The 13,882-nt window shown below is 37.0% G+C and overlaps 1 protein-coding gene across 4 annotated transcripts in view; it reads left to right on the top strand.

Annotated features, from left to right (window-relative positions):
* ADAMTSL1 (ADAMTS like 1) overlaps positions 1 to 13,882 on the top strand; it is a 389,415-nt gene that overhangs the window by 226,264 nt on the left and 149,269 nt on the right. For 3 of the 4 annotated variants that reach the window (XM_039729898.1, XM_039729897.1, XM_039729899.1), the window contains 2 exons: positions 887 to 1,014; positions 12,936 to 12,981. In XM_039729898.1, the coding sequence (XP_039585832.1) occupies positions 887 to 1,014; positions 12,936 to 12,981 (174 nt within the window). Of the gene's footprint in view, positions 1 to 886; positions 1,015 to 12,935; positions 12,982 to 13,882 lie in introns of those variants that run through there. The other variant, XM_039729900.1, reaches the window with a different exon arrangement.

Below are 13,882 nucleotides of genomic sequence, written 5' to 3'. Positions count from 1 at the left end.
CACATTGCTCACTAGGGGCAATATCTATCTGTATAGTTAAATAATTTGTATCCTTACAAATCTATGTTTCTGTGCTGCATTTGCATGAAAGAAAATGAAATGCTGAATACAGGGTGTGACTACTTTATTTGAGACAGGTACTGCTATATGTTTATGACTTATTCCTCAAAGAGCTGAGCATTTCTGCATCCTTCAGTGCTGCTTCTCTGTGAAGTTGTTTGAGCACAGTCACTGGCATTAACAATAGCACTGGCATTAACCATTCTGATGTTGGTAACTTCTGCTCTTCAGGGAATGTGCATTTTCTTCTTTAAGCTAGCAAACAGTAGGGATGAAACAATTAGGGAGACTTTGTCCAGCAAGTTTCATAGACCTTTAGACAGAGTAGCAATGATAGTTCAAATTCCTTATAGTAAGTGCATGAAAGTGATTATATTGAATGCCTTTTTGCCTGTTGATTCACTAAGTTGTGTATTGATTTTTCCTTAAGAGCATTTTGGAAGGTTCATTTCAATATGCCTTTTCATAGCTTCTAACACAGCAGCAAAACTTCAGAGCACAATGTCTGATGTCTATAGTACTCCATTTCTTAATCAGAAAAGAAAGATCCTTTGTCTCACTGTTGTTCAAAGAGCAGTCTTCACTGGCCTCAAACTGAGATGAAGTAGGATATTCAAAAGATTAAAGTGAATTCATACACCATTCACTATTAAGGAACTGGTTGTCAAACCAGTAGGCATGCCAGAGAGGAACACATTTATTAAATTTATTCAGTACTTTTAATAACCAAGACTATATCCAGTAAAAAGAAAGGCTAAACTAGCAGCAGTAGTTTTGATGCTTAAGTGTTTTTTCCGGATTTTTTTTTCCTTTTCCCTCTCCTCAGAGCTCCAGAACAGCTCGCTCGGAGGAAGACCGAGACTCCCTGTGGGACGCCTGGGGCTCGTGGAGTGAATGCTCACGCACCTGTGGAGGAGGGGCTTCATATTCCCTGAGACGCTGCCTGAGCAGCAAGTGAGTGGCTGCATGTTTTTTACTTTACTGATGGAAAAATTCAACCTACTTATATGCGTTAGACCATAACAAGTAACCAGTGGAAGTCTTGACCTACATTGAAATTTCCACCTCGTTGTCAAAAAATTATGGTAATGTTTTGTTTTTCTTTAATTTGGGCAAGCAGCCAATGTGCTTGATAAGGCACCACCCTTTAAAATAAAGCAGGAACCCCTGGAGATATAAAAGGCTGCCAGCTCCTGAAGCTGAACTTCCCTCCACTTTCACCATTTAAATAATAAGAGTTGTCATGCACTCATACCAGAATACAGATAATTCACTACATTTAGCACCCCACAGTCTCAGCTACCCTGACTATAAAAGCAACACATTAATCAAATGAGGCATCCTGAGCTATATTAGAAAGAATAACAGTACTACAAAGGATATCTCACTAATTTCTGGTAGGAAATATTCAATACCAGCAAGGTCCCACCCGACAGAGATAAAATGGTCTGGTACAAAGGTGAATTCTGGCTACTCAGTCAGGCATCTGGGATTTTACTCCTACACAGTTACTAGCTTGCAATTGAAAAAGAACAACTCATTTGACATCTTTTCCACTCTGTACTTTATGTAAGTATTACCTGCAAAATATTTCTAGCAAATATTATTTCTGTCTACTTTAGGAAGAAATTTACCTGCAGTAAATATGGTATATGTGATAAATATTAACAGATTTCTGATAAAAAATATGAAGGAAAACTCCAACCTTTTTGGCTTATTGCCATTTCTTATACCTTATATATTGTAGAATAAAAAAATCTAATACAATTTTCCATTCTGCATACTTTCTTTCATATTTTTATTCATGTGCTTATAAAACTGATGTTAATATAACAAACAGCGGCCATACAGTCCAAATAATTTCCTCTGTCTGACACTTTAATATGTGATGTTGTTTAGTGAAGACAGGAAACAGCATAAGACATTGAACCATAACACCAGAATAGGATATTGTGTATTTAACTTTATCTGTGAACAATCTCTTAGTAGCCCCATTTATTGAGTTGACTGTGTGCAAAAATCTGCTAGAAGAAAAGATAAGCAAAGGCATCTGTTGAAATAAGTGGAAAACCAGTACTTTGCTATTGCATTCCCATGGATTAAAAAAAATATTTTAAATGTGGACCAGATTCTAATACCTTGTTAGTTTCATGGCCAGTTGTGATTCTGCATTCACCTCAAAATCTGAAATTTCAGAGACAGGAGATTAATTTTAAACACAGTATATAGTTTTCCATACTTAAAAAAATAAATTACCATCAATATGTTTTTTTAAAGTAAACATGAACCCAGATGTACCAGGAGATCTGGGGAATCTGACCAATAGGTGCTTTCTTCCCTCCCTCATGAGAGCTGTCTCCGTAGGTTCTAGAGGGCAAATCTTGGAGTTCCAAACAGTAGTAGTAGTAGTTGTCACGGTATTGACAATAAGAGCATAAATCATTTCTTCTGATTCCCTTTGACTCTTGTGCTGTTCAGGACAACCTTGAAGCTTACCAAGTGGAACAGGGAATAACCACATAAATCACATGAAATTAGGTTTCATACACTACCTTACTACTGTCCCTTCAGGACACAAGCAGTGCTTCCTGCCTTAAGGAACCAACCACAAACTATGACCCATTCAGACATGGAAACCTCCAATTTCTGGGATAGGATGCAGGGAGTTAATTAGGTGTGTGGCTTTTGGTAGCCAGTAGCAATAAATTATAAACAGTAACATTTGTGCTGGAATTAGCACTCTATCAAATGTGCAACGGTTTTTCATTTTTCCTAGTCTATGTGTAATTGTTGATTAAGTAAAGGATTTAAATGGTTAATTTTTCTGCTAAGCAAGCACTTTAAGCTGCTAAGTCAGAGAGGGAACAGAGTAAAGAAATTCATCGAAGGTTTCCAAATAAGCCTGTTCACAGGAGTACTTCAAAGCTGTCAAGGCTTGACCAAAATGTCCATCTCTGAGGGACAATTTCTTGGTCAGTACAGTTTATCTTATGTATTTGTTATGTGTAATTTCACTGCAGCTTGAAGGAATATAGTAGATTTTTCTGGCAAATGAAAACTGGCAACACATTTAGAACAAATTGGAACAAATTAATCCTAAATATTTCTCATCCTGGGAGGAATGCTTATAAGGCCTTATATCTTTTAGTTCTGTTTGAGATGACTTTCAGAGCATCCCATGAATAGAGAGAGCCTAGTGCATCTGCTTTGAAAAAATACAAAGACTAATTGCCCATTCCTAAACACCATTAACATAAATAGCTAAATAAAGGAAACCAGCCTTCTTTCCAGCTTTTATTTGCCAAAGTTATGTTCGTGCTTGTGTTGTTTGTTTTGGGAACATGTTTTGTGTTAGTCTTTCACAGCTGTGATGAAAGAATGGAAAGTGTTAGTGAAAAATTCTGTATTCTTGTGTTTTAAATAGCAAAAATTTCAGGGTAGTGACTGTTTAGCAGTACATTTCATTAGAAGAACTGGTTCTGATTATGCTAAGGACATTATGATAGTGATATAAATACATATGTCAGTCACACAAGCAGACACGGGTTGTCAGCCCAAGTCAATTTTATGTCCTCATGCTGACAGCAAGCACTGGGTCACTCCAAGGGCAGAATAAATCCCAGTAAAATAAAGTTTTATTAATTAGACTACCAAAACTCAAAGGATTATACTTTTCATGCTATTTATGCACCTTGACTCTTTATAATTTCTGATTATATTATTACTGTTGTTATTTACACAAAAGGACAGACCCCCTTTACATGCTACTGGGTTTTGCCTTAACTCACTTGAAGGTGAACCTCCTAGTCTAATTACATATTAGGTGGAGAGGTAAGTATTTTTATAATTTTAGAATGTTTTCCCCTTTTTTTTTAATGACCTGCCATGCAGCACTACTCACGAAAGCCTGTACAGAGGGGAACCATAGACCACTCCTATTTTTCTTGAGGGCCAAACTACCAGCACGTGAGTTTCTATGGGGAACCAAGTTTTATTAGCTGTTGGATACAAAGATTATGGAAATACAGGTAGAGAGGCACTGCATTATGGGCTTTGCCCTCTTGGTTAGAATCCAGCCCTTATTTGTTGCAGCAAGTAAGAGTTGAATATGCAGCACTGCTGGGATTTTTCATCTAGCATAGAGATTGATAATAACTTGAATACCTTCCATCCAGGTTTTAATATGTGTCCATATTGATTCAAGCAAACTCAAACAGAGTAATAATAAATATCTGAATTAGATATCTGATATTCATGTGTATTTTTTTCCTGTACTAGGATACATTTTCAAATTGTAAAAGAAATTATAAATTCTCTTCTTCATTTTTTCACTCATCCTGATCTAAAAATATTCTGTGTTTTCTGGATTTGTACTTTACATATTGATGAGTACTGCAGTAATAACAATACCATTTGCTCTGTCTAAGCTTGGCAAGAAGATAATTGTAATTATTTTTCCCACCATCTTCCAAATTCACCAGCTCTTTCTTTTAAAGTTAGGCTGCATGTAACAAAAGATAAGCATGTCCTAGTTATTTGAAAACTGTTTTTGCTTATAGTGGATATGTTGTCTATTCTTTAAACTGTATAGAAACCCTTCATTAATGTTGCTTCTGTTTAATGAAAAAAACATTAAGCAGAGAATAGTTTGAGCATACAGGAGAGTGCTGAGATAGTTATGGAGTCTCAAGGTTACTGAATCTAAGCTAAAGGGCCAAAATTTGAGATCATCACCCTTATCTCTGGGAAATAACGTGTAAACTTCTGAATAGAGTGGAGGTTTTCCTCCATTAAGTGAGGTGTTTATGTTTAGTAGCAGAAGAAAGTCTGCATTAACATTTTCCTGACAAATTTTGCTCAGTATAAGTGTCCAAGATTTAAAAAACAAAAAAAAACAAACAAAAAAATCCCCAAAAAAACCAAAAACAAAAACAAAAAACCCAAAGATATCAATAGGACAAAACAAACAAATGAAGAAAAGGACAAATTAAAAAAAAAAAGATGGAACGAGCATGAGAGAGTTAATCCCAGGATTGTTCATATGCTTCATACTGTCTGTGTCATTTACTGGAACATATTTTTCTCTCCCCTTTAAATACCTCTCTTTCTTTCTTCACCTGATGACTGCCTTTTGGTCATCCAAGTGAGTCACAAATATGAAATAGCATTTCTGCTAACTCAGCCTGCTAAATTAGATTAAGTGATTCACTTGCTTGGTTGTTCAGCACCTTGCTGTTGCATTCTGCAGAGTGAAAAGAATAAATCTGCATAAATGACTCTCAGCTTTATTGTCGTTTGACTGTGGGTTTCTACTTTAACAGATAGAAGCTAGCATATATTACTGTAATAATTGTGTAATGATATAAATGCAACCTGCTCTATCCTGGCACTACCAGATAAGCCTGATTAGGCTTTTAGACATTTGTTAAATGTTCCTATTGCTGTCAAAATGATCAGTTTAAACACTTGAGAATAAGCCCTTTTCTAGTTTAAGGTCTGTGGAATAAAGAGTAAATATTTGTGCACAAATGCTGCCAGTTTTTCAGTACATCCCCAAAAATAAATGACATTCTGTTGAAGCGTATCACATCACTCATGAAGAGTACAGTCCATGTCATAAAATTCTTCGGTGATGTGCACTATGAAATTATTTAGGAGGATGTTTCTCATTACTTTGTATAAAACTGTATCTGTATGCTAGTATAGTATATTGCTGAATTGCTGGGTTTTTTCTGCTTCAGTTGATACTTCTAAATAGTTTACTCTGTAAAGGACATCCTCCATGATACAGTGTATGATTCCAAATAGCTGGAAGAAATTTTTAGTTTCTTTACTTTGTAAGTGCTTCTAGTTAAGTCTCTGCCCCCCAGCAGCATTTTAAAAGGAATTTATTATTCTTCGTACTGTGTCATTAGTGAAATCCGTAATTATGAGAATTTTGAAACCATTTTCTAGTTTCATTTGATGAAGAAATGATTCCAAATTTTTTGAAAGAGATTACAGCTCTAACTCTTTCTAATGGCAGAAGCAGCAAGCAACCTATCTGAGTCAACATGTCAGCAGTATAAGAAGCTGAAAATTTCACACAATGTAAATCAGCATTGTAATCTGTGGAGTGACTGCTGATGATCTTCAGAAAACCAGTTAGATACACTGTGCTAGCTTCAGTGCCTAAATGAAATATCTAAAATTGTAGAAAATGCTTTCCTAGTGTAGTTTTCCTATGGAATCCCTTGCTACATCTGACACAGAGATGTTATGTATTGGTGTATTGGGTGAAAAACTAGTGTGTAGTAGAATGAACAGTACTCAGCATTGTAGTTACAGGTGAGTGATGGATATGGGCTCCATAAATGCATGTCTCTGTTGAGAAATGGCCCACAAACAAGAATGTCTGTGAAGTCCTCACTCAGGTGATATGTTCATATGTCCAGGTTCTGGACATATGAACATATGAACATATCATGACATATGTCCAGGTACTGGAAGAACTCTCAGCTATTCATAAGTCTTTCGATAAATCTTTCCTGAACTTAAATCAAAAAGAATTAAATCAGTCAGACTATTGCATGATGTCAAGTTTTTGTAAGCCTTAATTCCAGTAAGAATCTTAAGATGTGATTCTCTAAAGACTGAAGCACTAGATTGTACATAAAAAATTTCAGTGGAGGTGGGCTAACACACATGATTTAGATGTTGGTGCAAACTCCCTCAGAGAATGGAGAGCTTGCAATCCTGTTCAGCATGTTTGTTTTATAAAGACCAGCTGCAAAATCTGGATCCTGCTCCAATTACTAGAATGTTCAGATTTGGGATGTTAGTACTTTTGAGCCTGCATTCTGCATTATGTTCTATATGGTATATTTGTGATATAGCACAGCAGGTGAGATTTTATATTGTAGTTCTTTCCACCTGGCTTGTGAAGAGACTTCTCATCCTTGTTTTGCTGAAAGGCTTTTTTTTTTTTAATTCTTGCTTTTCTGCCTTTCTTGTCTTGCATCGTGAAAAACATTCACAACTGTAATTGCTTTCTGTATATCTGCAATACATGTTATATGTGCAAATCTAAAGTTAAAGACACTTCTTAAACTGTTATTAAGAAAATAAAAATACTGTGGTGATGAAAACATATGTGAGAATAACTGCTGAAAATAAACAGTATCCTGAAAGCACCTTGACAGGTTTTTTTTGTAGTTTCCATTTTTTTCTTAAACTGGATCTGTGTTATTTTAAGTGGACTAGCCAGTCATATTTTTGTGATTTTAGGGCATGTTATTTAATGCCAACTGTTACGTAGAAAACAATATTCAGTGACTTGGGATAAGTCAAAGGAAAACTTGAAAATAAAAATTTACCAGGCGGATACCGTGCAAACTGTATCAAAAGCTTTGCTAAATTCTAATAAAAACATGTCTACTAGTCAATGAGATGGCTGCCCTTGGTATATAAGAAAATTTAGTTAAACACGACTTTCCCCTTATGAACCCATTCACATTCCCTATCTTTCTTCATAGGAGTGGTGTTTCACTCCATTAATTGTTTTTGTGACATGGATGTGCTCACACAGCTCAGGTTCTGTCTGTTGCTGGGGACACAGACCCAAACACAACACTCCAGATGGGGTCTCATGAGAGCATAGTGGAGGGAGAGAATCATCTCCCTTGACCTGGTGGCCACACTTCCCTCTATGAAGCCCAGGATGAAATTGGCTTTCTGGACTGCAAATGCACATTGTCAGCTGATATTTAATTCTTCATCCACCAGTGTCCCCAAGCCCTTTTCTGCTCTTGGCCTATTCACCACTCAGTCTGTACTTATAGTGGAGATTGCTGCCATGCGGCATCTTGTGCTTGTCCTTGCTGAGGGGCACACGGGGTCACTGATGCTAAGTATAGTAACAGCAGTTATATCAGAATTATTGATTGCCTAATACCAAGGTTGTGGAAAACTTTATTTATTAAAAAAGTTGGCCTTTAGTGGCCCCAGATCAGTACACATGTTTTAATTTGCCTTGCTGGTTTTCTGCGTGTAGTGACTGAAGTTGGTATTTTCCTGGTTGTTTGTCTTTTTGATTGCAGAAGTAAGAATATTTATATGATCAGTAACTAAACCTGCTAGAGAAATTTGGCTTGTTCATCCATGCCCACTTTTCTTGTCTCAAAGTTAACTATTTATGTAACTCTTCTGGTATTTCAATTTCAACATGCAGGAGACAGTTTTCTAAACATAGAGAATGAAACATTTCTACAGATGCATAGCAAAACATACCAGTGCATCCCAACAACCCACAGTGGCAGGAAGGTTCTTGTGTGATGCCTTTAGAAGCTGCCTAGGACAGAGGCTAGACAGTGTTAGAGGAATAAAGTAGGTATTTATTAAAAAGCCTTGGATACACCTTGGGCCTTACAAGAGCCCAGCCGTGACTACACCCAAGATGGACAACTGGTCACGAGTTTTCACACTTTTATAAGTTTTGGTCCATTTGCATATTTGGGTTAGTTGTCCAATTACAGCTTCAGGTTATGAAGTCCCATCTACCAGACTGCTCTCATCAATTTGCTGTTGTTGACACTTTTTGGGCCAGAGGCTGTAACAAGGTCCTTGGTTCTCAGGCTGAGAATGGATCATTTTGTCTGACTAAACTGTGAGGAGAACTTGCTTACACTTTATATGAAGTTCAGAGTTATATACTAATGCAATAAAGAATCTGGAAAATATGAAAGCTAAAACTTAAGGCATCATGTGAAAAAAAAAGTGTATGGAAAAATCTTTTAAATTCTTTACAAATTATTGTCAATTGAGTGATTTAGACATGAGTTTAGCAGACCCAACCAAATAGTTTTGAAAAGCAAACTCCTTAAAGTCAATGCAGTCCTGATGAGTCTTTCTTGCTCATAACAATTTTGTGCTCAAAAGGGGTATGCTGGAAGAGTAAAAGAGACTAACTATTCCTCAGAGAAACACAAACACAGAAATTGTGTGGAGGATGACAGGGGGTCATAAGACTGTACCAATTCGGGAAAGAGCTGAGAGCAACAGTGAAGAAAGGGAGATGCAAGATGGTGTTATCCCCATGTGTGTAGCCTGGATTCATGCCACAGCCAGACGAAGATCTCATGGGAAAAGACAGACCCACAGCATATTTATCTCACAACTACAATGGAGAAACCAGAATCTGTCCCAGAAGAGTGGCTATCAAGGGGTGTGAGAATAAATAGTGGAGATTATTCAACATTGTATAAAATTCCAAACCCTGTAGTGAATGGCTGCATCAAAATTCATATGCACAAAAATAACCCACCCATGTCTCATAGTTGCTTGTTTATGTGCAGGCTTGTTTCTCAACTAAAGTAATTCAAACTCTGATGACTGCCGAGGGTGGCAGGTGTTGATGAGGTCCTCCTCTGAAAATCTCTTCGTAGTCTTTGGTAATTAGTGATAAAGGCAGCTTTGGCAGGGGGTTGCTGTTCATTCTGGCATGGATTTTTGCAAGGCTTCTAACTCTAGCTGAGCACAAATACACATCTACTTGAGGCCTTTGAGGGGGGGACTTGAACTAAGTCTGTCTACAAACTGGAGCCTGGAGAAATAAATACCAGGGGTTTGGGTTGTTTACATTAAGAGAAGAGAATATTTTAATATATTAAAAGTTGTTAACCTCTTTCAGAAACTTTACTGGAAACAAGTGGCTAAGTTTAAGGAACGAAACATGATTCCCAACAGCTTGCTTTTCTTTCATATTCACATGATAATAATTCCCTGTCAAGCCAAACCCTCAGCTACCTTTTTCCACTGAAAAATCCCCTGCAGTGTAGATAACAGAGATGGCTAGAAGTACTGCTTACTTCTCCCAGTTTTTCTGTGCTCTTCATGATGAACTTGGCGTATTGGTTGACTTCTGTTTTCCTGCTGGCTGTGTGTACTCCTTGTTGGTAGGAGTTGCCATTTATATCCTGAAGTGATCACAGGCTAAATGATGACTGTATCTCCAAACATGGGTTCAGTAGTCTGCCATGATCCCTCCTTGCATGCTAAGGGCTCAGTGCTGTGGAATTCTGCAAAGTGTCTGTCCTGAGATAAATGTGCAAATCTCATGTTTGAATTCCAAAAAAGCTGTTTGTGTTTAAGAGAATCTGAAATACCGTCCTGAGGTAGGGCTGAGACACAAACTACTAAGCAAATCTATTGAAAATATGTAATGTAAGGCTGAAAGCTGTTACCTGCTTTTGGCTGATAGGTGATAACCTGGAAACTAATGAGTTTAAACAACCAAACTCTAAAGTATGGTCTTACTGAGGAAACAAGGGGAATTTCCAAGTGTGTTTCCTAGTCTTCATGAATCATAAGAGCACTATGCTCATTTTATCTGAATATTCTTGGCCAATAGCCAGAAGAAGAAAAATGGAAGAAAAGAATGGAATAGTTGTTTTTTCATGTATCTAATGAGACAACCTATTATTTTCCCTAATGCAGAAAATAAGTGAAAAGTAAGTGTTTTGGTTTTTTTTTATTTCAAAACAGAAAATATGAAGAAACCATGAAAAGCAGAAAAAACTGAGAGGCAACTGATAGAAAGGAAGCCAAAGTTTTCCTGAAAGTTCAGTGGTTCTAAGATTAATCAGTTACAGTAATTTAAATTGTGCTAATAGCAAGTCTGTGTGAAGCAAAGTAATGTTTGATGGTTTGTGTGACAGTTCTGAGAGACACATGGGGCAGGTACCAAGCCTGATGAACAAGCTGTTCAGTGTGGTAAATGAGGCCTGCACTAGGGCTGCCTACATTTTGCATTATTTATTTATTTATTTATTTACTATCTATCATTAGCAAAGTACCTTTGTTGAATGCAATATAAACAGGTTTCCACAGTATTTTTCCAGGCTTGCCTATATTGCTTAGGAATGACGGAATAGTGTGTGTGGGACGGGGTGTTGCTTAGGTGTTTTGTTGTTGTTATTGGGTCTTCTAGTTGAGTTTTTTATTTCACAGTCTATTATGAATATAGTTTTTGTTATTGTACTGCCAAAACCAATTTTTTTCTACTGTTAGGTACACTGTGCACATTTTTCACTTCTGTGCATGGTTGAGATCGGAATTCTTTTGAGTTAAATATATAATGCTACAAAATCACTGAATTAGTGATAAGTGATATTTTGTTATGCTTTTAATATAATTTCTATAAGCCAAGTGCTATATAACAGAAAGTGTTATCTTTCCACTTAGATTTATTCTGAAAATCCAATGAGGTTTATTGTTTGTCTCGTGTTGTGATCATTTAGACAACTGTGGTATGCAAATGATTACTGGATGAATTTCACAATTAAGTCTTGTGGATAATGAAGGCAGAAAGGATGACTTCAGTAACTTAAACAAAGCTTGTTCCATTTATTTTAGAATTAACTCAGTGTGGGAAAAATATCTCTGCTTTAAAAATAATTTTTAAAAAAAGTGAAGAAAAATGAGTTCAGATGCTGCTGTCCTTTCCCTTGGATAGTTTAAAATGGTTTGGATTTTAAAAATCAGGCTTGGCAAGCATTTATTCCTGAAGGAATTTATGCTTATTAAGTCATGGCCAAAAAAAAGAAAGCGGGAGAGAGAGGAAAGTTGTGAAATTAAGAAATTAAAAATGTTAGGAATTCTATTCTTTTGAAGGATACATTTTAAAAGCCAAACTGCATTGTGATTTGCATGAGGGCCTCGGCAGAGTGTACTGTCTGAACTCATAAAATACGTGAAGCTTCACCTAAGGTCAAATGCTCAGAGTACATGCTGCTGAGTGCTAAAAAGGTATCTGACTGTTGACCTTTCTTTTGGGAGCTCTGCCAGCATCAGGGCTGGTATGGGTCTGTTGTGGGACAAAAGGAGGAAAGCCATGGAGAGCTCACATCAGGCTATGTGCTCTCCTTGACCTCACTGGGCCCAGCTGCTCTGAGGAGAAGCTTTATGCTCTCCTTCTTCCCTCATATCAAATAGTGCTCTCCTTGACCTCACTGGGCCCAGCTGCTCTTTGAATGAATTGAGAAGAAGCTTTATGCTCTCCTTCTTCCCTTATATCAAATTGGGAAAAAGCTATGTCACACTAGCCTGAAAGAAGGGAAATCTAAACTGAATGACAGTAGGTTTAAATTAATTTTTTGTTTTGTGTGTTTTTTTTTTTTTGTTTGTTTGTTTGGGTTTTTTTTGGTGTGTTTTTTTTTTTTGTTTTGGTTTTGTTGTTTTTTTTTGTTTTATGTGAGAGTGGTCAGGCATTGAAACAAGTTGTCGGGAGAAGCTTTGGGTGTCCCATCCCTCCATCCCCGAAAGTGCTCAAGGCCAGGTTGAATGAAGCTCTGAGCAATCTGTTCTAGTGAAAGGTGTCCCTGTCAATGGCAGTGGGATTGGAAGTAGATGGCCCCTTCGAAACTAAACTATACTTTGAGTTCATGCTGCTGCAGGCATAGTTCCTTCATCCCAGTGCCCAGCTGTTCCCCAGAAGACAAAGCCTGCCTGCTCAGACTGGGCCAGTGCTGCAGTGTGTGACAAGGTAGACACAGAGCTATGCCATTGTGAAATCATCAGGAATTGCATGGAGACACAAGATATTATTCATGTCATTCAGATGTTGTTTTTCAGCTAAAGTCTGTATTCTCACTTCTAATCTCATGCAAGCTGATGCTACCTAGAAAGTAATTTTTAAACCAAAGGTAGGAAACTAAGGAGTTGTAGACTTCATACCTCAATAGGGACAGATAACCTTTTACTTTGGGGAAAAGGGTTGATAGGGGTGTAGGTGATTAAAAATACATATAGAGAAGTTAATGACACAGTAAACATTATGTGTTGGCTTTTTATATTCAGCTATTAATGGTTTTGGGTTTGTTTTTAATTTTTGGACACAGGACCTGTGAAGGGCGAAACATCCGGTACAGGACATGCAGCAATGTGGTAAGTGAAGTATAGCTTTGATGTGATACAAATCATCTCATATGATTTCACGTCCATATTACTGCAAATAATTTGGTGAAGTGATAGTGAGAATCTTGTAGCTATCTAAACTATTGTCATATCACAGAACCCAGAACCATAGGCAAACCTTGCCAGTTTCTTGAAATGTGGAGAGATTACTGTGTAGCCTGATGCTAAAACTGTCTGGAAGGGATTGCATTCACAGCCACTATAAATAAAGAGTCAATGAAACTTCAGAGTTGCTCTTTACAGCCTCTCTTGCAGAATCAAGGCATCTTGTGTTACCACTAGTGCTTCGATAACCAGCTGGTTCATGTTGGGTAGTCTGTCAGGCTGGAGGATTAAACTGTTGAGAATTTGAGACAAGGTAGTAGAAGATATGTGATTCTATGATTCTGTGTATTTCTGTTCACTTGTGCCCTCACAGCATTTTAATTCTGTTGTGTGTCTTAGAAAAGCAATTTTACATAGCCTGTATCAGTGTTTTGGCATTTCCAAAGGGTCTTGCTGGTTTTTTTTAATATGTGGCAAACATAGTTTTCAATACAATAAAGTAAGAAACTTCAACTTCTGTCTCAACAAAGTGAAAGTATGTTTTCACTGTTGAAAATTGAAATAGAGGCTTTCATATGGAAAGTTTTATTGGGTGCCAAGAATAGTAAAGGCTCTCAAGTTACATGGAGAAATGTCAGTTTTACCAGTAAAGATGGAAAATGAAATCAAACGTACACCGGGCCAAGCTTTCTCATGCCTGATAGGGGCATATTCAGAAGCCTTTCAATACAAGCTTTGTTTGGAAAGTTTAAAAGTTTAACTTTAAAAAAGGAATATATTTGCTCATATTTAGCTTATCTTTTCTTCAACAGACCACAGTTCATAA

The sequence above is a fragment of the Passer montanus genome, unplaced genomic scaffold, assembly GCF_014805655.1.
Source record: "Passer montanus isolate IOZ18808 unplaced genomic scaffold, ASM1480565v1 scaffold7, whole genome shotgun sequence".
NCBI classification, from domain to species: Eukaryota; Metazoa; Chordata; class Aves; order Passeriformes; family Passeridae; genus Passer; species Passer montanus.
This window is presented reverse-complemented; position numbering and strand designations above follow the sequence as displayed.